The 25,986-nt window shown below is 39.9% G+C and overlaps 2 protein-coding genes across 4 annotated transcripts in view; both read right to left on the bottom strand.

Annotated features, from left to right (window-relative positions):
- kalrna (kalirin RhoGEF kinase a) overlaps nucleotides 1-14,404 on the bottom strand; it is a 96,121-nt gene extending 81,717 nt beyond the window's left edge. For all 3 annotated transcript variants that reach the window (XM_072445018.1, XM_072445016.1, XM_072445017.1), the window contains exon 1: nucleotides 14,309-14,404. In XM_072445018.1, the coding sequence (XP_072301119.1) occupies nucleotides 14,309-14,378 (70 nt within the window). In that variant the 5' untranslated portion in view covers nucleotides 14,379-14,404. The remainder of the gene's footprint in view (nucleotides 1-14,308) is intronic.
- A 2,718-nt stretch (nucleotides 14,405-17,122) lies between these two features.
- The window catches only part of LOC140359821 (aryl hydrocarbon receptor-like), a 34,928-nt gene continuing 26,064 nt past the window's right edge, over nucleotides 17,123-25,986 (bottom strand). The window contains exons 4-11 of the mRNA XM_072445015.1: nucleotides 25,461-25,550; nucleotides 24,631-24,766; nucleotides 23,413-23,546; nucleotides 23,069-23,271; nucleotides 22,882-22,991; nucleotides 22,296-22,437; nucleotides 20,016-21,546; nucleotides 17,123-19,479 (exon numbers count right to left, since the gene is read on the bottom strand). Coding sequence (XP_072301116.1) covers nucleotides 19,330-19,479; nucleotides 20,016-21,546; nucleotides 22,296-22,437; nucleotides 22,882-22,991; nucleotides 23,069-23,271; nucleotides 23,413-23,546; nucleotides 24,631-24,766; nucleotides 25,461-25,550 — 2,496 coding nt within the window. The 3' untranslated portion in view covers nucleotides 17,123-19,329. The remainder of the gene's footprint in view (nucleotides 19,480-20,015; nucleotides 21,547-22,295; nucleotides 22,438-22,881; nucleotides 22,992-23,068; nucleotides 23,272-23,412; nucleotides 23,547-24,630; nucleotides 24,767-25,460; nucleotides 25,551-25,986) is intronic.

The raw sequence follows: 25,986 nt of genomic DNA, 5'->3' as shown, positions 1-25,986 counted from the left end.
AATGTCAATTCAATCAAAAATGTGACAATTGAAAGGTTATCAGAGAGTCCTTATAAAAGCTCTTCATGTGGGGCATTTTCAGACCCACGTCTTAAAAATATCAAGGATAACACATTTGTTCTGGGCTGGAGATATACAATATACAATCTGGACGCAAGTATACACAAAAATAAGCAATATATTCAGTAGCAACGGGCTAAATTCTCAAAGTTCCTCTCAAGTAGACCATCTGCTGTAACATAATTAGCAGTGCGATGCTAAAGGCTTTGATTGGAACATCTGGAAATTTTGTGTTTATTGTTGTACAAGTCTAGAAGGTTTGTTAACAAGATGATTGCCATTTTTCACATCAGGCTTTTTACAGTCACTGCACAAAACAATCAGACCTGGCTTTTTATCACAGCGACTTATAATAAGAAACAAAGACGGAAAATCACAACAAATTGAAAACGCCAAAACCACAACGAGCCATGATTGTAGATTAATGATCAAATGTGTCAGGTTAATTCCACCACATAATAAATCATCTGCAAATGGCCTCAGCAGTAAAACAGGGGAGCATACAATCTGAATCGATTTGGAATGGTTTGGACAACGGATCGATAACACCGCGTACCGTTCCAGAGAAGCTCGGGGCATCCTTATCTGCGGGTCGAGGGAGCCATCTTTGTCTCCATCTCCACAAACACCAGTGATGGGCGCTGAGTAATTACCCGGGTCAAGCGCACTGCTGATCTCTGAGGAGGGGCCATTAGCAGAGTGGGGAGCGCCAGGTCCTTCACTGTCAGCTCTGAGCAGCCTGTGATTGGAGGATGAGGTAAACAGCTCATCTGACATTGTTTTTTTTATGTGTCTAGTTTTATTGGAACATAAATGCTAATGACTTCAGTCTGTAAAGGTTACGGATGTATGCGGCTACGCTTATGTTATGTGTGTTTAGTGTAGAGTTACTTAAGCACAATTCACAAATATGGTTGCAGCAAAATGTATGTTATCATTGATGGAGCAGCTACTAAATAGTATTATAAGATTATTAAGAATGCAAAGAATTTCAATTAAATTCAAGTCATTATAGTCATTTGTAAACTAGATTGTATAGTGTATCCTCTGGTTTGTTAGTTCCTTTTGGCCAGAATGCTTTATTTTACTATCACATGTAGAAATGTCCAATGTTATAGGCCTGTCACAATAATTACTATATCAATTACTGTATTAACTTATCATTCATACCGTTCATTACAGAAAAGAAATTCATTTTTAGGGCTCAACATGTTTTGTGTGTAGCTTTTTCATCTAACAAGTGGGGAAATTTATTTATATATTAACAATGACTGTATTTGTGCAGCTTATTTGGCTTATTTCTTTTTTCTTCCTCTTCTTTTTTACAGTATTGTAGATAGAAGATAGAAAAGGGTTTGCTGGGATCATCCTTCTGTTGGTTGAACGTGTACGTGCCATAAAGTAGTTTAAAATGATCATTTATCAAAATTTTAAAATCTTAAACCTCTAAAAGGTAGGTAGTTAGATGGTTGTTTGTGAGAATGCATTGAAGGGCTTCAGACACATACATATAGCATGTTGATGTAAAAACAAAGCCCTGGTGCTCAGCTGTTCCTCTCATCAATCAGTATAAAAGCACCAGAGACAGACACCCCCCCTCAGGACTTAATAACATCAGGCTCTATTAGCTAATCAGCTGTGAACACACACCCTCGCCTGCATGTCAGTTGTAAAATGTATTAGTGATCGATTACAATCCAAACGGATGCTGTGATTCAAAGACTCCAGCGTGTGTCTGAAGAAGTCTCAATACATGAAGCTTTTAAGGAGGGAGGAGACGAGCAGAAACAGGAAGTGGACAGAAAGCCTTTTTCATAGGACTTTAGAGGCAAAAGTGAAATTACTATTGTGATTTTTACCTCTAGGATTGTCAAAAAAGACCCAATATTCAAGATAATAATCAAGACTAAAACCAGGAAATTAATTAAGGGATTGAGAGAGTATTTTTTTAATTGTCAATCACATGCCTGGGGCTTTTGAATCAAGAAGTAGAGCAGAGTTCATACTTTGAGGGAAGAATTTTGACTTTTTTTGTTTGTATTAAATGGAAATGATTAAAAGTCACTCTTCAGGAAATTAATATTGAAAATACAGTATATAATAAGACTTAACTCAAAAATCTTGATTGATCAACATAAAGGATATTAGGATAGATCCTGATTATTTGTATGTAATATTGCCCAGCCCTCAAAACTAGAATCAAAACTCAATGAATCTTGGATCTATGTATGAACTATTAGTTAATATAGTAAAGAAACTATTTTGAGTGGAAAATTGCTGTCCAAATGAAAATCATTATTGTGGTATCAAAAATAGTATTTGTAACAAGCTTTTTACTTATTATCGAAATCAGGGATAAAATTATAGCATTGTGATAACTCATGAATACATTTTTTTTAAACTCATGTTAGATTTGAGGTTTGTGGCTCAAAAAACCATCCTTTATCCCCAACAATAGATCAAATATTTGAATTTCATGGGCAGTAAATCATTTCTACTAGTGCCTTGGCAGAAGTCTATGCAAAGTAGAGGTAGAGAATATTCCAGCCTTATGGCCCTGTTGTTGAACACGTCTCCCTCCAAAGGGCCCTCTCACGTCTCAGTCCCCTGGCGAGTAATGAGCACTAATCCACTTAAGCGCTCTGTGTTTGTCGCTGTCACCCCGACATCCAACACATTCTCCTCTTCTTCACTCCCATCTGGCAGCGCCGAACACAAAGACAGAGAGAATCCCTGTCTCTATCCTCCTACAGCAGCGCCTTATTGTTGCAGCCAGTGTGTGTGTTTGGGAGGGGGAGGAGGGGTCCATACACACTCATCAATAATACATATAGAGCTCCTCCTCAATGACTCAGGACTGAGGCTTCTGTTAAAGGAACAGGACATTTGTTATAAATGTTACTGTAAAACTGGAACAATAAAAGGCTGACACTGGAGGGATGAGGAGAAGTCAATCACTGACAACACGTCACTGTGTCGTTTTTTAAATTAAATGAAAATTATAAAATGATTAGTTTATTGGGTGTACTGATATATTCCAAAACATTTTGTAAATAAATATAGAGCCTATGTATTTTAAATTTTAAATGAATAATCCAAAACAGTAGAATACTAGATGACACTTTTCATACACTAATGGCACATGTCGTTAGAGCTTGGAGCAGAATATGTAGTTCTATCCACTGTGACTGGTTAAGTGGACAAAACTGTGCATAACACAATTTGATAATAAACTAGACTTGCTGCTTATTAACTACCTGCAGCCCTCTGTTTGCCTAGCCAGCCAAGACAACACACTTTTGCAATACTGTCATAATCATGTGCAATACTGTGACATAATGTCAATCATCCTGGTGCAATATTTTCTGTCCATATAACAGCTGCAAATAAGAGTGTTATTTAGTTGTTTTATTAAGAGTATAAGATTTTTATGAGAGTTTTTAAAAAAAAATAAGTTATCTGTTTGTTTTTAATTATACTTCTGTGCCTAATCTGTGTTTCAACACTGTAATTTCCCCATTGTGGGACAAATAAAGGTTATCTTATCTTATCTTATCTTAATACTTGTGATGGTCTAAAACCATATCCTGCCTCAGTTGTGAGGATTTTTGAGACGTGCAATAAACATAAGCGGTTGTGATTGGATGGTCCCTAAATTGGTCAGCTGTGTGATGTGTTGTATGGTCTGGTCCAAAACCCTCCTGCAATCAAACAGAAAGGAGGACGGACTAGCTCACCAGGCAATCTTACTATTGCTCTGTATTCTGCTCACATCCCAGAATGCAAAGCACACCTGGCAGAAGGCAGCTATTTAGGTCACGCACAGGGAGTGCACTGCGTTTGGACCAAGGTCACACTGTGTTCCCCCCACAAAACAACTCACTTTGGACCTGTCTTGGCTTGAAACCAATAAAGTACACTTTAACTGTGTTTAGTTTACTGCAAAAATCTTACTATAGTAACATCAAACTGAAACAAATAATAATACAAATGAAATGTCTTGTTATCAATATGGGCAATAACCAAGAAGCAAAAGTGACCATAATGAACATAATACTAGAGCTTAATAAAACACCAGACAGGGAACTATAATTTTACAAATGTATTTCCCAGTAAATGTGGCTTTCTCTGGATGCCACTTCCCTCTGGTTCATGTCTCCTCTCTCCTCACCACACTTCACAAAAGTCTCAAACATCTCCAAATATGTCCCCGAACTCCCACAGCACGGGCCAAAAACAGGATCTGAACTGGAACGAAAACATGCCATAAAACTCTCTCTGGACCCAACATCTAAGAGCGTGGCTGCTATTACACTTATGCTATTACCAATTATTAATAATTTAATCGGACTAAAAACCATAAGAGCAAAGCTACCAAACCTGGAGGCTGCCTGAACAGTTACAGTATCTAAGAGAAAGTGGAGGATTTGCTCCATACCTAAGCAGCTTAAAGAAATGGCATTTTAATAACATGATATTCCCAGATGGAGCTGGGACTTCCTCTGTGTGGACTGGGGTACAATAAGGCACTGGTCAGTCAAGAGCACATATCAGACAGAAACGTTACTGTACATTTATGCTTATGTGTAATTTTTTTTTATAGGTTATAAACTTATCATGGTAATATATGTGACATTTTGTATGCACGCACGCTTTAAGAATAAGACCTCCGACACGATAGAACAGTCCCAACTGCATTTTTTTTACAAAGGCAATAATGGATCTATAATTTTGTAGTATTTAGTAGTACAAAACATAACCTATTTTACGTAATTCAGCGTTTGGAAATCTCAACATTCACATTGACAAAAATGAGTCAGTCTAGTTTTGCATCGTGTTTTCAGCCTTAGTATTTTATCATAATTTTATAACTTTATTCATCGATCTCTTTCTAGACCGACGGGATCAGGCCAATGCAACAGTTTAAACTCACACTACTTTACCTATAGACGTAAACTGAATCACGTTGAACAAATCTCCAATTGCTGTCAGACTGTCGACTTTTTTCTCATTTTCAAAGCCGACTTTAACACTAAGATGTTAATAAAAGCTGCTAACCTGCTGAGCACTTACATATGGATATGAATAGAATGTGAAAACCACTCTTAACAGGTGAGAAAAATTACCATAATCATACATTCATAACAGTATACGATCAGAAGCATCAGATCCAGCAGTTCCAACGACTAAATATCCTAATCTTTTGACTTTGTGATTGGTTTTACTCTCCCCGATTAGACTTGAGCTTGCAAAGGAGGACTCAGACAGGATAGTAAACCCTCCAAAACAAATCGCTGTTGGTTCAAATTCTCTGTTTACATTGTAGGTTAATCCCAATGTAAGCCTGGAAGAGGTATGTGTATTTGAATGACTGGATGGATGGATTAGCGGTCATTCATCCACGCAATGTCTGCCTTTATCCTGGGGCCAATGGCGATCCTCAGATGTGCCACCCAGCATCGCACAAACACATTTAGCCAGTTAAAAGGCGGCAGAGCGTTGGGAGCCGTGTCGGGCCTTAAAAGCACTCTGATTCAGGGACGTCTGCAGGGGAAGTTCAAATGTCCTCTGTTCCCACACCAAATATTTGATGGAGAGAGAAAAGGAAGGAAAAAAAAAGTCCTTGCGTGGGGTCAAATGAGTTGAAGGGCTGGAAAGAAAGTAAGAAACTTCTAACTGAGACTGTAATTAGGTTGTCAAAAGGAAAAAAATCCTATTTAAAAAAACGATTGAAAGTAGATACTGAAAATAATAAAACGCAAATAGAACAAAATTTAATATTTTTACTGAATAGTTTCGGAACAGTCAGAACTATAAAGATGACAAAGTAATAAAAAACAATTAAAACTACTATTATATTGAATTGAAAAATGTATTGTATTGGTTTTTCCTTTTTTTTAGGTCAAAATCAAGTTAATTTGACGTTAATTATGATGTTAATTGGGAAAGTGAAAAACAGATTTATGAACAATGAATGACTGACGACATCTGAGGTCATTTGCGCTAAAGTCGTCCGAGATAACAACTTAAGTTACGGCCAAGAAACTACAGTCCAAGCCTGACAAAAAATACCCTCCACCAATGAATACATAAGTCCTAAACCTGTGATAAGAGCTGCAAAGAAGTACTCAATCATTATTCACTTCACAGTGCACTGGGGGCCGCTGCTTTCCCGTGTTTAGCATCTTCTCATGCGAGTAAGCAGACTGTAGTAAGTAAGAAATCACCTGGAGCTTCTACACTCAGCAGTTTTTAGAGACTTTGGGTCAGTGCCAGCCCCAATTACGTGGTCGCACTGAACAGCCAGCGCAGGTGCCGAGATTTGTAAACGCAGCACGACAACCTCCCCAACCAGAAATCCCCCTCACCTCTGCAGACGAGAACACAATATATGAGCAAATACTACAAGAAATAGAATGCAATGACAGAATATTTAAGTTTGTCAGGAAGTTGTTGCACAGTACATCCACCAGAAATAAAGTGACATAGTGCATCTTTAAATAGGAAAGCATGGCGCATCTGGTAGAATGTCTGTTCCACTTCACACTTGAAACTAAAGATGTACTCGAGTAAGATATCCAACAGTTTAACAACTTAAAGTGAACATTTTCTTCTTTTTGTGGTTTCTGTTGCCCCGGCACCTGACAGAAGTGTAGAAACTTTGGTTTGATCTTGTTTGGTTTGATCTTTTCCCTTTTTTTGAGACACAAAATAGACTGAGATCTGATCAAACTTCAGTTCAAAGAAGACTGGAGCTTATGGGGTGAAATGATGCACTCCTCGTTTTACCTTTAACTTCCTTTGCTCTTATACGTCTTTGTAAAACTGCAAGATTTCCATTTATGTATTGCATTTTCCGGAGCATAAGTCACACCTTTTTTCATAGTTTTGCCCGGAGTGCGACTTATACTTATATTTATACCTATACTTATACGACTTATATGTGATATCATTTGTTATTTTCACACTTGCAACCTTATTTCATACTCCAGTGCAACTCATATATGTTTTTTTCTTCTCTATTATGCATTTTTTGGCTGGTGCGACAATAGTCCGGAAAATACGGTTCTTGGCACAACAGAAATTGCCTGGGGTTTGGGCTTTATTGTTTGTTTGATTTTGGTATTGATTCCATAAGTGATCTGTTAGAGCATGTTCACAAATGTTTGCAATAGTTTTCATATCCCTAGATCGAAAAGTAACTCAAAAGCTGAACATTATGCAAATGACCATAATTTTGTCTGAATCGATAAAACGCTCATGTCTGACTGTTGCACATTCTTTCCTTCAATACATATTTAGAAGTCTTTTATTGAGGCCCCTAAAAAGGTATTGGTGTTTCAGTTTAGCGGGTTCATACAATGCTCATGTAATGTAATCAAATAATGCTTTAACGCTAATAAAACGTCCAACTATTGTACCCTGTTCCTCTAATTCCCATGTTGTGAATTATAATAACGTCTCGGGCTGTCCTTTAATCATTTAATCGATTAATTGGTCAATGGTGTTTTAGTCAACCAACATTTTTATTAGTCGACTATTTTATTTTGATTACTGTACTTTCCGCACTATAAGGCGGAACAGGATTATAAGGCACACTGTCAATGAATGGTCTATTTTCTATATTTTTTTCATATATAAGGTGTATTAAGCAGAACAAAACATGTACCACACAAAATCGCTTCAAGGTCAGTAAGGCAAGGCAAGGCAAGTTTATTTGTAGAGCACATTTCATACACAAGGCAATTCAAAGTGCTTCACAGCAGAAAAAATGCATTCAAATCACAAAGAAATTACAGAAATACAATAAAATTAACTAAATTAAAAATTATCAATCCAACTGATTTTCTAAACTAATAAAATCACAAACAAAAGAGAAGAGTGCAAAGAAAAAATCCTTTTAGTCATATGCGCAGCTAAACAAAACAGTTTTTAGCTTAGATTTGAACATTGTCAGAGTAGAAGCCTGTCTCACATCTTCAGGAAGACTGTTCCAGATTTTAGCTGCATAAAACTGAAACGCAGATTCCCCATGTTTTGTCCTGACTCTGGGCACCAGCAGGAGGCCGGTCCCTGAGGTCCTCAGAGTCCGAGATGGTTCATATGGCACTAACATATCCAAGATGTACTTTGGTGCTAGGCCATGGAGAGACTTGTACACAAGCAGAGCTGCTTTAAAGTCTATTCTCTGAGCCACAGGGAGCCAGTGCAGAGACCTGAGAACAGGACTAATGTGATCATACTTCCTGGTTCTAGTCAGGACCCGAGCAGCAGCGTTCTGGATGTACTGCAGCTGTTTTACAGCTCGTTTGGAGAGACCAGTGAGCAGGCCGTTACAGTAGTCTAATCTACTGGAGACAAACGCGTGGATAAGTCTCTCTAAATCTGGTTTTGACACTATATTTTTGATTTTGGCAATGTTTTTTAGATGGTAAAAAGCTGCTGATGTTATTGATTTGACGTGGCTATTAAAGTTCAAGTCTGAGTCCATTATTACCCCCAGATTTCTAATTTGGTTTGTAGGTTTTAGAGCGATACTCTGGAGGTGACCGCTAACACTTTCTCTTTGTTTCTGTGGGCCAAAAACGATTATTTCAGTCTTGTCTGAGTTCAGCTGGAGAAAGTTGTTTTGCATCCACAAACTGATCTGTTGGATGCAGTGACAGAGTGAATCTACTGGTCCATAGTCACCTGCCGATAGTGAAACATAGATCTGAGTGTCGTCTGCATAATTGTGATAGGACACATTTTCACTGCGTATCAACTGACCCAACGGCAGCATGTAGAGGTTGAACAGAAGGGGACCCAGGACTGACCCTTGGGGCACTCCACAGGTCAGGGTCATGTGGTCTGAGACACAGCTACCAATTTCAACAAAGTACTTCCTGTCTTCCAGATAGGACCTTAACCAGTTTAGGGCAGTGCCAGTGATGCCCACCCAGTCCTCTAGTCTCTGTAAGAGGATCCCATGATCGACAGTGTCAAAAGCAGCACTCAGATCTAACAGAATTAAGACTGAGGCTTTGCCCGTGTCAGTGTTCAGGCGGATGTCATTTGTCACCTTGACAAGAGCAGTCTCAGTGCTGTGATGAGGTCTAAAACCTGACTGAAAAACATCAAATGAGTTGTTTATTAAGAGGAAATCTGTGAGCTGTTGGTAAACAACCTTTTCAAGGACTTTGCCCCAAAATGGCAGATTAGAGATGGGCCGGTAATGACTCAGTACTGCGGCATCAAGACTGCTCTTCTTTAGGAGAGGCTTTATGACCGCAGTTTTCAAAGACATTGGGAATGTTCCAGATTGAAGCGACATGTTAACTATGTGAGTGAGTGGTGCTAACAAACTGTTCAGCACAGACTTTAGAAATTTGGTGGGTAACACATCAAGGCAGCATGTAGATGAACTCAGACTGGTGATGATCTCATGGACAGTTTTGTCAGTTACTGGTGCAAAGTGAGTCAGCTCTAAGTGTCTTGGTGGTTTTAGGGTAATTTTTTGCATTGTGGGATTTATAGCATTTTTAATGCCCTGAACTTTGTCATTAAAGAATAATGCAAACTCATTACACTTGGATGTGGAAATGAGTTCTAACGGCAGCTGAGCTGGAGGGTTTGTTAATCTGTTTACTGTGGCAAACAGGACACGCGAGTTGTTACTGCAGCTTCCAATTATTTCAGAAAAATATCTTTCCCTAGTTCTACATAAGATTAGGTTGTACATACATAGTAAAGCACAACCAGAACTATAAGGAGCTTTTAAGTGCGCCTTATAGTGCGGCAAATACGGTAAAAGATATGGGACAACAGCAAAAAGGAAAATATATGGAGTGAGTTAGCACAACAATTTGGAGTGATTCATGAGTTTAATCTAATTTACAAATCCCTAACATAGAATTACACTGTTTACTAGTACATTTCTGTGTAGTTGTAGTTTTTTGAGTGCAGATTGGGTTAGATACATTGATATAGTTTATAGTTTTGATAGCTTTTATTGCATTTTGCCACACCCCTTTTTAGTCGCCTAATCGGTCAAAAAGTCAAGTCTTTAGTCGACCAAGAATACAAATCTAATAATGTCTTCGGCTCTGAGGCAAATTGTACAACTTTCACATGCTTCAAAGTGTTTATGAAATCGAGTAAAAGCGGCTGAAACATCTCACATTGTCTGACTTAGTTCCCATCCCTTGCGTTACTTTCAGCAGTGGAAGTTTGGGCTTACTGTTGTTGTTAGAAATCTACTGTGAGCAGACATTACTCATGGCTTTTAGCAGATTAGCTGGAGAATTAGCTCTAATTACATGTTCAAAAACCCACTTTTCAATCCTCTCTCAACTGGGAGAAACGTCCGCGGTGAAACGACATCTACTAATGGCACGGGGAATGTGTTTCGGAGCATATCTTGTAAGCATCTGCCTCAAATAGACTAGCGGAGTTTGTTTATCTGTGCGGTTTCGTGCCATTTCCAGCATCCCCAGCTGCTTTTCTCACCTGTTCCTACACACCATCGATCAAAATGACTTCTAATAGATTGTATTAGTAAGTCTGAAAGCAGCGGTAGCATGGCAACGGCGAGAGCTATAGACAGACGGGTGGCGTCAGCTGTCTCTCAGACACTGGGCTCTGATTGCTGAGTGGAGGTATGAATGTGCGTTACTTCCTGTTTCCGCCCGATAATTTAGAATATATTATTTATAAACTGCTGATTAGCATAACATTGAGAAGCCACGTTCTTTCCTGTTTTACTTGTGTGTTTTGAGTTTGACAGATGAGTTTGGTTTAGAGCTGCATCTGTTTTGTAGCTACAGTTTTGTAATGTGAATAAACTACACATAAACACCCCCCCCCCAAAAAAAAAAAAAACAACAACCCAAAAAAACAAAACGCAACTAGTTAACGTTTACTGCCTGAAATACAATTGCCCACTTAGCCTCACCTGTATAAAAGCACTATTGTGTTGAGCTATTAATTTTCTGTTACCATGGCACCTGTAAGCTGGTGGTAAAAGCTCTTTTGACAACCTTTTGTATAAGATTTTTTTATTGCTTTGCAGAGATTGATCCACATACACTATATAAACTCGAAGTGTAACATTGTTGACCCCTGACCAGGCATTGATCTTTAACCTTGTGTGAGAAGGTCAAGTGCACAGTCGATTGTGCATCTTCTAACTCATGGACCACACAACCGCACAAATGTGTCTTTCTTGATCAGAATGACGCCTTGTCCATAGCCTGGGGGGAGACGCTGCGTTGTGAAGTAGGTTTCCTCAGATCTTAGAAACACAACAAAGGCTCTAGCCACAGACCTAACTTTATTGACTTAAATGACAAAGATAAATAATGCGTATGAGTAGACGACAGTTCTTCTTGTAAAAGCTACACAAAAAAATAATGTCATATGCCTACTCCAAACAGTGATTTTAAAACAATACAACGCTTCCATTCTAGATTCATGGGCGTCTGATTTCTAAACAGTCCATCAAATTAACCCGTATACAGTAAATGCCACAACACCACATAGATCTAACTTTATCTCATGTAGGAAATGCATCAAAAGCTACATTTCTGCTCAATGGAAATGCATCAGCTGTCATAATCAGAGGTGTAACATGAAAGAATCAGGGGCCACATATAACTTTGCAGTGTGGTACGCCATTAGAGTTATGTGGAAGTTAAGCATGAGCCGGTTAAGGCACATTTTGTTGTCTTCTTTGTTCTCTGCATTTGACCCATCCAAGGGCAGTGTGTGATTAGCCAACTAAATGTCTATGGGGGAGATAACGAAAAAAAATCAGTATTATCTTTATTATTGTTGTATCACACAGGAATCAGCTGTCCCGCTTTAACGTCCAAAGCTTGGCCCAGAAATGTGATTGATTGTGTGCTGTTCGTTTACGGCGTAACCGCAGCTAATCATCGCCACACTAGTATGCGGTGATTTGCATTTTGTACATGGATTTATTGATTTATCCAAGCATGGGATCCTCCACACGTCTTCAGGCGCTTGACCTCTTGTAACTAAATTGTTTTATTCAATAGAACGAAGAATAATTGCACTTACGATCTGCAGTCTGGGGAGCGTTTTAACTTTTCCATTTGAACTTGTGTTATTAGGTCCAAGATCTAACAGCGCTCTAGTTTAGATAGATGGCGGTAGATGAGAAGGCAAAAGGGGAAGGACAAATTGGGTTTAATTTTGCCTGAAAAATCCTGTTGATGAACTTGTTGGATATGCAAACAAGTATCTCTGCTTTGCCCTGTGTAGTCTGGATGTTGTCAATTAAAAAGCTGGCACAAAGCCTTCCATTTCTCTGGGAATGTCAGATCGGCTCGCAGCGCTGACAAACCATCGTTAGCTCTGGTTTCATCAAAGCAAAAATCACTGCAAAGACACAACATCTGAGACCAAATTGCGCATGTCATCGTTTGGATACATCAAAACCTTCTTTCTGCATATGGGCTATATAGAGGAAAAAGGCTAAGCTGTGTTAATCCTGGTCCACATTTCTAAGACATCAGATAAAATACTCTTCAAAGTGATAGCATACTGCCAGAAGACAATACTGTATTAAAGCATACGTGAAGGGAAAATGTATGAGCTGAAAAAGAATGGTCTAATCGATTGTTTTTTCTCTCTGAAATTGAAAAACTCTATATAATACCAGGACTTATGGATGTTTGGGTGTTAGCTTAAATCAAAGAGGTCCGAGTGAGATGGCTTGGTAGACCAGCTTCTACTGTCAAGATGAAAAGAATGAAGAGGTTTATGAATGCAGTAAAGGAGAGTGAGAGAGGAAGATGCAGAAGACTCAGAACACAATCTTATGTTCATATTGTATTTTGAACTATTATTATACTTTATGCTCAGAGTTAGAACTGTTGCATGGTAGCTTCTTGTTTCTATGGAGATGACAAGAGGGACAAAGTTTTATCGTGACAATAATGTGTGCCCATATTAAAAAAATGAAGCCCACGCAGCAACTCCAGGAGTGATAAGGGGCTTAATTAACTTGACCAAACTGACACAAAGGACACATGGGTGTGTCCATTCTGCATGTTGTGCATCACTGTCAATCACAATCTCCACCAACGTAAAAACGTTTCTGTCATATAGAACTTTAGAAAAAAACATGTTTATATGAATTATCAGTGATACAGAAAATGAAGCCTGCTAATTGAATATGTATTTGTGCAAGTTAGAGGGATGTTTTGGCTAATCTGAGGTGTAAAATCATGACTGTATAATGACAGGAAGTGGTGTGAAACAAACAGAAATGATTGCAGTCCCTTAAACTGCATGAGTGATGGCAAAACGACTCCATGTGACTTTTAAAAGCTGCATTGTTGCTTTTACAGAAACATAACCTTCTGCAGTGATTGTTATAACCATCTTAATTAGGCAGTTGTTTTGGGGAAACTGTGCGGTACTCACCCATTTCCACTTTCACTTGAGTCACTTATTAATCCCACTTTTTACAGCTCCATTTAAAGACCCACCAGAGCTCATTAAACCACCGCATCATTTTTTTTGGGAGCATCTTGAACACATTTCCTGACATTTCCAGCAGCTGATGAGATGCCTCCATGATCCCCCTTTTGTAGGAGCCCCAGCAGCAGCAGAAGAACCACCCACCAGCAGCAGCAGCAGCAGCAGCAGCAGCAGCAGCAGCAGCAGCAGCAGCAGCAGCAGCAGCAGCAGCAGCAGCAGCAGCAGCAGCAGCAGCAGCAGCAGCAGCAGCAGCAGCAGCAGCAGCAGCAGCAGCAGCAGCAGCAGCAGCAGCAGCAGAAGAACCACCAGCATCAGCCCTCCACTGTCACCACTCACGCTCACACACAAGACAGAAGTATAAACGCACACACTGGCACACACTGGCACAGCACTGGCACACACTGGCACACACTGGCACAGCACTGGCACACACTGGCACACACTGGCACAGCACTGGCACACACTGGCACACATTTGGCACACACTGGCACACATTTGGCACACACTGGCACAGCACTGGCACACACTGGCACACACTGGCACACACTGGCACAGCACTGGCACACACTGGCACAGCACTGGCACACACTGGCACACATTTGGCACACACTGGCACACATTTGGCACACACTGGCACACATTTGGCACACACTGGCACACATTTGGCACACACTGGCACACACTGGCACACACTGGCACACACTGGCACAGCACTTGCACACACTGGCACACACTGGCACAGCACTTGCATTGCCAGTACCTGTTTTGTAGAAGGCATCGGTGTCGGGGTCGCTGCTGGGCGCCTCCTCGGCCGCTTCTGCAGGGTTCATTCCGCTTCGAATACAATCCACCGACAAAGGAACGACAGCAATAAGGCGCCCCGGTTCCTCCTCGCTCCCGGCGCGTATCCCTTACATGTTTCACGCGTCTGGGGGTCCGTGTCTCGCCCTCTCCCCCCCTCCCCCTTGCGCGGGGCTGCAAACGCGCGCTCGGTCGCCCGTCCGGTCGCCCGCGTCGGTTTGTTTCGGCGTCGCGGGGCTGGCGTTGGTTCCTCTCTATTGTTCGCCGCCGGGTCCAGGCTTTCTCTCTCCGCCGCTGTCCGCCAGGGTCTGTGCCTGCTCCCCCTCCCTCTGCCCCGCCACCGCCGCGTCCCTCCCTCTCTCTCTCTTCTTGCCTCCGCCTCGCCTTCACTTCACGTCACTTCACTTGGCGTTAATAAAACCCGGATAAAGCTGCGGTGGTGTCCGGGCGGCCAAATGTCCAGCTTCAGAGCAGATGTGATGTTGGGCGAATGGACGATAAGCGGAGCTGCGGCTGAGCAATGTGATTGTGAGCAATGTGCCAGGCCCCCTGTGGGTCACGTGCGGTACTGCAACAATAATGATGTGTCTTTTACGTTAGACATCGACATTAGACAAGGGCTATAAAGCAACGTTTTTGGAAAATACAGGACATTTTTAACCAGTAAATGCATTAATCTAATTCTCTGAAAAAATAATGAGTGTTAGAAATATTCCTCTGCTGATGTAATAATTATAGGCTACATGTTTATGGCTAGACCGACTAACACTGAAAGAAACTGTAAAGAAACTCTAGCATGCTGTTTGCTTTTAAAATCCAGTGCGTCCACAGCATGTTTTTAAAAAAATCTTCTTCCATCCTGACCTTGAATACAGATTGTTGGTGTGAAACAGATCTGAGACAAAGTTTCCAAGCTCTAACCTGTTCCCTCTTATTCAAAATGAGGTAGAGCCTCTTTGTATATGTTCAAACAACTCATCCCTGTGTAAAATCACAGCCTATTGTAGTGTTGGAGCTGTCAAAATGCCTGGTCTTAAGCTGTCTGCACAATGACGTCATCACCGTAAATACACTGAAGTGAATGGCGCCATCCTTGACTTTAGCCTCGAGTATTATAGACTCTATTATACACACACACACACACACACACACACACACACACACACACACACACACACACACACACACTGATCAGCCTCGTCACCATCATATGACACTGACCACACGCGCGTCCAGGGACAAGCAGCAGGTTTGACCGGACAGGTGACGCAGGTTTGTCCTTGTTATGTTGTGTGCTTCCGCCACCTTCTGGAATAAATGTGCAAAGACACTTAAACACTGAGAATAAAAATAATAATAATTCAACCATGTTTTGAGCCGTTTTGGTCGGAGGACTCTGATTGGAGGAAATGGTTTCGGAAAATAAATTATCAACAATAATAGCCTAATCATCCTAAAATACAAATCAATAGAGACATTCATAAACCAACACAGACGCAATGGAAAGATCATCTGCACAAATATACTGTATATTTTTCTTAGTTAGTTAAACAGTCTGCCACGTCCTAGTCTGTTTTTGCATTATCTGGGAAAATTCAACATAATGGCATTAAATGTGTCTATCTCCATGGAGAAAATGGAGACAAAAAGTTACTGGTTGGAGCTATGGAGAGGCCACTCACAGTAAGAATGCATGTCCCTGAATAAATGCAGACGCTGTTACTGGGTTTCAGCTGACATCACAACATTCTATAAGCCAATTATATTTAATACAGATGATTATTAAGATGCTATTTTTTGTTGTATTATAACAAGTTAATAGAAATAATCAGATTAAACATGTTTGAATTTACCTTTTGGGTATTTCAGGGCAAGTCCAAGTTCAATGTAATCAATCATCTGGTAGTATGACCAGTATCATCACATCAAAACCAGTACCAGGCAAAGTTACGACATCTCCATGAAAACAAGCAGATGGCAGACCCTTCTCCAAAAAGTGCCAGTCTGTGATGGTTCAATTCAGTGCACCGGTATCAGCTGTTTGGAGCTAACACACTAACACAATCACACAAATATCAGCAAGGAGGATCACGAGTCTTGCCAACGGACACATTAATGAGTTACTACTGTATAGTTTTTTTGTGAGGCCCAAATATTCTTGTATCTGATCTTTTTTGTCATTTAATATGTGCATTAAATGGATTTGGGTGAACGTATTTATTTTCACATTGTTTTGATCTGTGGTCAGTGTGGCAGGAATTAGTGAATGGTGAAGACATTATTCATTTGAAAAAATCATGTTTTTCTTCTCCAGAGGTCTAATTATCCAAAGACAGTATGTCGGCCGAGTGCAGGGCTGACTCAGCTTGACAGTCTCCGCGGTCTAACAGATCGGTAACTGTGTCCCTCAGGCTCTAAGACCTTATTAAAATACACTATGAATAAATACATTTGTCTCTGTACCTTTGGAGTACTCAGGAGACGTTATTTATGTTTTGAACTCAACCCATACTTTTCTGAAGCCAAATCAAATTGCATTGGCTTTGTTTTAAACTGCACTTATTTGCATTTATGGAATAATAAGGTTGCATTGTATTGGTTTACACAGGTTTGTATGTACTGCAAATGCTGCGCTTTAGAGAAATTGGCTCGATGTATTTGACTCATCTTTCACTGACATGGAGGTACTTTTCCAGATCTAAATATTTGTGCAAGTTTAGGTTGAAAATGAAAACCAAAGTGGATTTGTTGAAGTAAAGGCATCTCGCCAGCGTTCATGTGGTAATGTTTATTGTTGTTAAAATGCTACACATAGCACCTTGTACATGTCAGGGGCCCATATAAGGAGACACTGACACTACTGGGTCCCCCGCAGCAGATGACCCAAGTGTATACAAAAACAGAAACTGAAACAGGGGGATGTAGTGGTTAGTTGTATGTTTTCAACGTGTGAGAAAATAAATCATTTGAAAAAAGTAGTCATCTACACTTTGTCCTGTTAGTTCATCAACATACTGTGGCTACAAAAGGTCAATCCTCCCCCAATCTAGGCTATTTTACAAGTCTCTGTAATATGGCACCATTTCCAGGCTGTCAACGTCCAGTGTTTGTGACAATGTACTATTTACAGTTTAAAAAAGAAAAGAAAAAAGTCAAACTCAAAAAAGGAGCGTGATGTGTTTCAAAACAGTGCTCGAAACAAGTGACTCTTTATGTTCTACTTTATGTACTAGAACTATGTACAAACCCTGTCGAAGCTGGCTTCTTTTCACATTGTTAATAAGTCACATTGATTATATTAAATATCGCAAGAACTGTTTTCTCAAAAATGTAAAGACACATGTTTGATTTGTTTTCACGCGTCACTGACACATTTAAACATAAAATAGTTTAAACTCTATTCATACCAATAGTAATGACATTTATGTGGAAATCTCTTTCAGCACGTTTCTCCTTGAATAATACTAACTCCATTTCATGTACAAGAAACATTCAGAGCTGTGTCCAGCCAGAGATTGCTCCTCAATACTCTTTTGGTATTTTACTGTGAATGTAGGCAACTGCTTCTGTGCAGATTAGAAATGCTTTACCACAAACACTTTGCTTTGTGGCATTGAATAAAATGAAGGCTTTGATGAAGAAGTCTGACATCAAGCATCATAGGTGAGAATTATAATATGAGCCAAAATAATCACATAAATCCAGTTATTATTATTTGTTAACTCATTACAGTTAAGAATCAAAACGGCAGTGACCGCATGTCTGTTTAGGCATCATCATGTGTAATAATGGTCTGTGAGATAAGATTAGTTCAAATTCAAGTCTTAAATGATTGTTTACATGTCCACATTATTGCTATGGACAATTTAAAGTGTCTAATTAGTCCAATGACTCAATTCTTCTGAAGCAGCTATGTCTCATGTCAAAACTTCTTTTCAAAGCTCAGATGTAAATGGAATAAAACACACATACACTGACTTTCTCAACAGAGGAAATGCAATCACTGCTTGTGCCCTATAGCACAACATTTCCAAGTTAGAACTATTAACCTTAAATATATCAAGCTTCAAACCATCAAGACAAGCTGTAGGACATCAATAAATACGGAAAACGAAGTAATCTGGTCCAGTCCAAAAAACAAAAAAACATTTCATCACTGATTGAATACACAGAGAATCCAGTAAGAGCATCCACATTAGCAACAATAAAAAGAATTCAAGCGGATAAGATAACATTGAACTATCACAGAGAAGTGGTTGTGCTGATCGACCTGTAGCTTCAGAGTCTGATGTTTTCCACTCAGGACCTGAAACTACAGATGAGCTTTGAGTGGTGCATGAAATAAAGTGCAGGATACTTCTAGCCATATACTTTCTTCAGACATTTATCACATAATCTCACTGTTGACGAGAAAACCCTTGAACAAAGAAACGACTAAATGCCAGGAGGTTACATTCTTGGTAGAGACAGTCATGTCTGGTTGATTGCTGCAACCGAGACCTAAATGTTCTGTTACACTGAATATTTTTTTCTGTGTCTGAATGAATTTAGACATTTGTCATGTTTTGTATCATTTGTCAATCTGATTTGATACAGTGTATGATTTTATTAATTTATGTAAAACGTTACTCTTATACATACCGAAGACTTGACTTGACTTCATTCTGTATCTCAAACAGTTGTGGATGAACCTGTGCATGTGGTGGATGGAGCACCTTCTAAGACTCGAAACAAATGCAACTGAGTAATGACTGCATCATTGTAAACAAATAACTCGATAATACAATATTATCGACTTTACGATAATGTGAATTAAAGACAACACATTTATAACCCTGTCTTGACATCACAAAGAGAGACAAATGTAAGACAGAAAACCATCCAGGCCTACGAAAGTTCAGTTTGTGGTGGTTGTAGATAAGGCTGGTCCAGTCTGCTGTGGTTCTGGCCTCAAACAGTGTCTCGCTCCTAGTTCAGGGGTCAGAGGTAGAAGCCAGTGGCTGGAGTATCAGGGAGGCTGGACAGAGGATCTGGGCCAGGCAGCTGAACCACAGGGGGCACTACTGAGTTACCATTAGGCAGAGAACAGCCTGCAGGGTATGTACTGTCCAGGATGCAGCCGTTCTCCATCTGCAAGCAAAAAGCCATAGATTATGTAGCACCAATTATAACATGCAAGTATTTTCATAGTCTCAAAATATTGTAGATGTCCATTTACATGAATATGCTGTGTTTAATGAGATTAATGGAGGCATGGTTCCTTGATGTATAGTGATTTCAAACCAAAGACAAATATAGGTTGAAAGGGTGAAAATATTAACATACATACATACATAATACATAATTAATTTGTTATAAAAATCAAGTCAAATGTTTTTTTTTTTGTATTTTATTTATTTTCAAAATTACATATTATCATATCCTTTTAGGTATCTACATTTCTAGTGTATTATATATACATATATATAAAATTATGTATTTATTTTAAACGATAATTGAGTAATAAAAATCACAGTTATTAATAATACATTATTTGAGCTACTAAGTAAAACTATGTATAAGATTACATTAATGTTAATTACATATTTATGAACATTTAATGGGAGCGTTATTTACTGACGTGCCAGCTACACACTAAACCTCTTGTTGCCAGCAGGTGTCCTTACCTTACTGTGGCTGGCCTCATGTGGGATGTCTGAGGCCGTCACCATGGCATAGTGCTCCAGCTGCCTGCAGGGCTTAGCCACGCCCAGGATCTGCTCCAGAGAGGCGTTGGGGGGAGGGCACTGGGACAGGCTGGAGATAACCTGAGCTAACGGCACTGGGATGGCCTCCTGTGGCAGTTTGTGGTTCATCTCTTGAAAAGACGACACTGTAGACTGCGGGACGTGTTGCTGGCTTCCAAACAGCCTTCCCCCGCTCATAGTGTAATCCCCATTGTCACTATCAGCCATGCTAAAATCCATGTCCAGAGCCGTGTTAGCCATGTGTTTTTGGCTATTATCAAGGCAGGCATTGTTAGACAGACCTCCACTGAAGCCATAGTCCTGCCACAATGATTTAGCATCATCAGCACTGGGGAAACCGCACAGTCCATTCAGGTTACTCGCTTTCTGTTTCCCGTGGCACTGTTGTGATAGCTGGTTATGTATCCTACCTGGTTGCTGGATATATGGATGTGTTTGCTGAAACTCTTCATTCGTGTGCGAAGTGTTGCTCTTAAAAAATGCTTTGTAAGGATCCATTTGCATGCCTGCGTTGACTAAAGCACCCTGCGTTGACCAGTGTCCATTGGGGAGGGTGTGATTTGATTCATGCACTCCACCATTAACCACAGAGTTCGCCAAAAGGGTACTATGTTGTCCCCAATCGCTGCTCGCTTTACCCGACTGCATTGTCAGATGTTGCTGCATCTGTTGTGAAAGCTGGATAATAGGCCCCTGACCAACTGCATTAGGCCTCTGGAAAGTCATTTGCAAGTTATTGTCCGTGATAGGGTTAGTCTGAGTGGTAGGGAGGTTGTCGGGAGGCACCTGTCCCCCCTGCTCTGTTGGATCATTCTTTCCCTCGATAGTGTTGTAAATATATGACAGGATTTCGTCATTGGTGAGCAAGTCGTCCAAAGATGGTATGTGCTCACTGTCCATCTCAACTCGGATCATACGTTCATCCAGCAAAAGCAGTTCCAAGTCCTCAGCGCTCAGACCCAGGCCTTCAAGAGCGCCAAAGAGTTCTCCATTCGAGCAAGTTCCCTCTTCAGGATCCCCTACCACTTGTCCCTCCAGCACCAGGGAGTCCAGAGTAGCCAGGAGTGGGTCAAGACTTGTGCTCGCTTCGGACACACTTGGCACCACCGCGTTGCCTGATTCATTCCAACCTCTGTGTGCTTTGGACTCAGTAAATCCTAGCTGTTCTCCAAAGATATTCTGGAAAGATAGCTTTGGTTCAACAGCTGGCTGACACACATAAACAGATTGATCCTGACTCATTAGGGCTCCTAAAAGGGATCCAGGGTCCAAACCGTCTTTAACCATTCTTTCAGATCGACTCTTCTTGGACTTGCTGCCGTTTTTATGAAGGGGTTCGTCCAAAAAGCCAAGCGGGTGGTTGGACTGGTAAAGTAGAGCTTCACCTGTTGCATAGGTGAAGGGGAGGTGCATGGAACGCTTCCGCAAATGTTCACCGCCTTCTTCATCCCTGAAAGATGTGGAAAAAAACCATGACAATCTGACAGGGGACATATCATGCTTCACGTTATAATGGTGACTTGATCTTTAGCTTACTCAACGTTGTAATTTGAGTGCTTTATGCATGTTTCCAACAATAAAAACACCTAAAATAAAAGCTGCTGCTTGTTACCAGCTAATTCCACTATGAAGAGATGGGGCAAGCAGTAAAAATAAAACAAAATAGCCATTCTGAACAGGAAGCCACTAGACTATTTTCTATCAAGTTGTTTTTGATCAGGGGTGTCTGATCAATAATCTATAAACCTATAATATTTGATATAGTAAATTATAATTATCTGTGAATGTATAAGTGGGGTTTTTATTGTTTATGAAACATAATTAGGCTTTAGAAACACAGTATAGACCGACTTTAATAGCCTGATAATAAATGTTTTATTAAAATACCTGCAATATTAACAGAGAGAGGAAAATGTGTTCTAAGAAATAACTTGCTAAACATTTACGGTAATACAGCCGATGTATTCATTTATTTATTAACTATTATATTATTATATTAGTTATTAATGAGGGGAGGGGCTTCAGACGTTGACAAAGTCAGTGGTTTGCATTTTAGAATGAAATCTGAATGTACTCTGCTGAAGATGTGCTGAAGTATGATTAATGGAGCTAAAATTATGCAAAAAACAATGCAAACCAAATAGAAACTTGTCCATTGAACCTAAATTATTTATTAGAGAAAGAAAAGTGGATACATACAGCAGAGGCCTCTGAGTGGCAATGATGTAGTCTGGTTTGCTGTTCTTGTAGACCAGTCTGGCGTTGGCCTGGACCCACTTCCAGCGGTTCTCCTTGGTCAGGAGTCGGAACACAGTCAGGCCACTCTCACCAGTCTTTATCACTACAAATAAAGAGCAAACATTAGATTAGATATTTAATGTATTTGCTGTATATATGTTGTACATTGTTGAGTTGTATCCTGTCAGCTGTAGCCATGAGGATAAGGCTCATGGTAAGGAGTGTGGTAAGTGTGTTACTTGGTGATTAATAATGTATCATCTGTGGTTCTTCGTTCACGTGTTGGATTTATGGGGCCGATCTTTTCCTATGGCAGATCTGAAGCTTTGCCCAATCTGCTTCTTAATCCAAAGGGATTACTTGGGAAAGCTGTCTGAACTCTCTGACCAATGAACTTCCTAAAATTTTACAACCTTTCAGACTGGGTCATCTGTTTGGGCAAGTAACCATTTAGACCACATCCATCTGAAGCTGACAGTGATGTTGTAATTGTAAAATAGTTTAGCCCAACTCCACAAAGACTTTTTAAAAACAAAACGATACTCACTTCTAACATGGTTCTCTGCGCAGTGCAACATATCAGCAGCGTGGATGAACTGGTATCCGGATCCTCTCACCCGGAGCTCAGCCTCTGTGTATCCCAGGACAATCTTCCCCCTGCACATAACAATGTAGTCAGATACTGCAAAAGAAAACAAGAAAAAAACACAATATTTTCACTACATTGCCCATACTTTGCATCACAGGCCATGGGAGTAAAGTCCAGCTTGTGTTTGGTTCTGAAGATCATGTTCTTGGTCCTGATCTCCAGGATAGAGGGAGGCTGCAGCGGAGTCGCGATAGTAAATAGAGCCAGCTGCATAGGGGGGTTTTCTCCATTTTCTTCTTTTTGACTCTGTCCTTGAAGAAACTTCAGTCTGCCCTGTAGGTTGAGAGCCTGTGACAAAAAACAACAGCAATTTCCCATAGGCTTAATTGTGATTAGTCAAAACATAAACATGTCAACGTAAATCAAAAATAGGGCCTATCAGTTATTAGCTCAGTAATTGTTATATTTGAATGATATTTGGTAACCAACCAGAAAGCCAGAGGAGTTGTCCAGGAGGCAGCGGAAGCGGCACACAAAGCCCCTCTCTAAGAAGGATGAGTTCTCTGGAGGTAGGTGTTCAGGGTTGTAGGTGACTAAAGACGAACTGCTTTCTGAATCCGCGTCTGTCAAAAACAAACAAAAATCATGAATCAATCACTCAAAACATCTATTTGTATAAGTATAGAGTATTTAGTATACCACCATGTCCATCAAATTTAATAACATATGAACAGTTTTTGTCTGTAAATTCACATAATTTACTTCCATCTATTTCTATAGGATGACATCCAGAATAAATTCAAAGCCAATACTATTATTTCTTTAGGATAACTCCAGGTTACTTGAACAACTGTTCTGAACTTTCAGATGTGAGGACCAATAACTGCTTCAGCTAACATTTATTGTCCTCATTCAAGTTCCATTTGAACAATCAACAACAAAAGCAGTTACTGTGAAGGGAAATACAAGCATAGCATAATGATAAAGATGTAGTACACATAATAAACTAATACATTGAAATATTTACCGGTATTACAAATCCATGTGTTCTCTCTGTACTAATCAAAATGTTGTATTGAACGTCATTTACCTCATGAAGAACTAAACAACATGAACACTGTTTCTGTTGTGTGTCTGGATAGTGTCCAGTGAACTGGCAAATACATTAGTCTAGTTTTAGTTGGAGTTTCACAGTTTTACACATCATAACACCCCTTTGGGCCAAATGATGTTGTAATTTTGCATAAACAAAGCTGACTTGAACTCTGGAAGTACTTTTGAACAGAATGTCTCAGAAAAGGCTTTTATGTATACCTCCAGATCACCCCCTTCAAAAACCTCAGGCTGGTTTGTGAGTGCACTGGTCACCTCATGTCCTGTTTGTAGGTAGGGGACTGTTGGATCAGCTGAGAACCAAAGCGTACGGCCATAAGCATCTTACTACTCAAATACAGATCAGGGACCACTTCACCTCATAAGCCACGCTGGAGATTAAGGGTCACATGACCTGACCTTGGCATGGACTTACACTTTACACACTTTAATGTCACAAGTGGGGGCAGTTAGCTGGGTCTGAATCACTATAGCCTATATATATATATATATATATATATATATATATATATATTCATTTATACTGGTTAAAGATGGTTAAAATGAGGATGTCCCATGTTTTAAGACATTTTAAAAGAGAGTGTATGTGCTGACCATTGGGGGAGTCCTGGCTGCTGCTGGTGGAGGAAGAGGCTGAAGAAGGGTTCAGAGCCCAGTGCAGGTTCCTGCGGAGCTCCTGCTGATCTTCAGTGTGGACCAGCTCATACACGCTCTGGTGCATCACATCAGTCTGAACAACAAGAGAAATGTAAATGTCAAAAAGGTAAATAGTTGTAGGGAAATATATTTCAGGCCATGTGTGCGTATCTATTTAATAGACCGTAAATATAATCATATATATTTTTGATATATGTATGCGTGTATGATATATGGACTATTTTAATTACAGATATTGTGAATGTAGAAAATTGAGGAAATGCTGAACAAACACGTGATTTGTCTTCTTAAACATATAAACAAATTTGTGTTTTAGTGTAGCGGTGCATTGTGGTTCCACACTAAAGGACAAACTATAAATAGGTTTATCTGCAATGCTGTTGTCTGAGCCTCTGCCTTTGCTCCATGCAGAGAGCAGACCTCTGGATCAACCCAGAGTCACTTTTCGCTGCCAAAGAGGCACGCAATCTATCCATAATGACCTTTTACAGACAATAAACAGAAACAGATGTTTTAAATTGTATGCATATTAGTAGGATAAGGCATGACTCGGATTCTATGTCCAGTTTATGTTAGAATTGATAATAGTAGTAGTTTTGAAATGTGCTTTGGTGTTTTCTGTCTTCTCTGGTGATGATGCATTCCCAGCATGGAGTCCCTCAGACAGTTGGCCTACTCTGTTGTTTACAAGGCACCCAGCCAGGGGTAATGGTGTCCTTTTCTCATTACAGTGTCATTGTGTAGCAGAGGATAATTACTAGAGTTACCTGGTGAAAGCCTAAGTAGTCCTGGATGGTGTGAGAAGAGTAGAAGATGGTCCCGCCGGCGGTGACGACCAGGACAAACCCGTTAAGAGCCTGCGGGTTGGAAACAGGAATACATTAAAAAAAAAAAAAAAAAAAAAAAAAATCAAATACATGATGATGATGATGATGACATTGTTGTGGTTCTTTTCTCTTTTAATAAAGTATGTAAAATGTAAAATGTTGCTAAATTATATAAAGCTATGTTAAGGTGATTATGCAGTAACAATAGATAGATAATAACAGAGAAACAATTTACTCCTGTCTTGTTGTTTATGCGGCATAACATATAAATATCTCATAAAGGAATAGAGGCCAATGTGCTGGACATTGCCGATCTCTGTACACAACCTGAGCTACAGTGATTTTGGAGTGCATATAAACACACACAATCTGAATTATTGTCTTATCTGTTTATTTTAATCAGATTTTTTCCTAATCATGAAAATGTCCTCAATGTCTTTGAGTCAAAAGTGTAACATAACTGCTC

The sequence above is a fragment of the Eucyclogobius newberryi genome, unplaced genomic scaffold, assembly GCF_026437365.1.
Source record: "Eucyclogobius newberryi isolate DKJ021-1_F unplaced genomic scaffold, fEucNew1.0.hap1 SCAF_14, whole genome shotgun sequence".
Taxonomy (NCBI): domain Eukaryota; kingdom Metazoa; phylum Chordata; class Actinopteri; order Gobiiformes; family Gobiidae; genus Eucyclogobius; species Eucyclogobius newberryi.
Note: the sequence above shows the minus strand (reverse complement) of the source record. Positions and strands in the feature narration are given on the sequence as shown.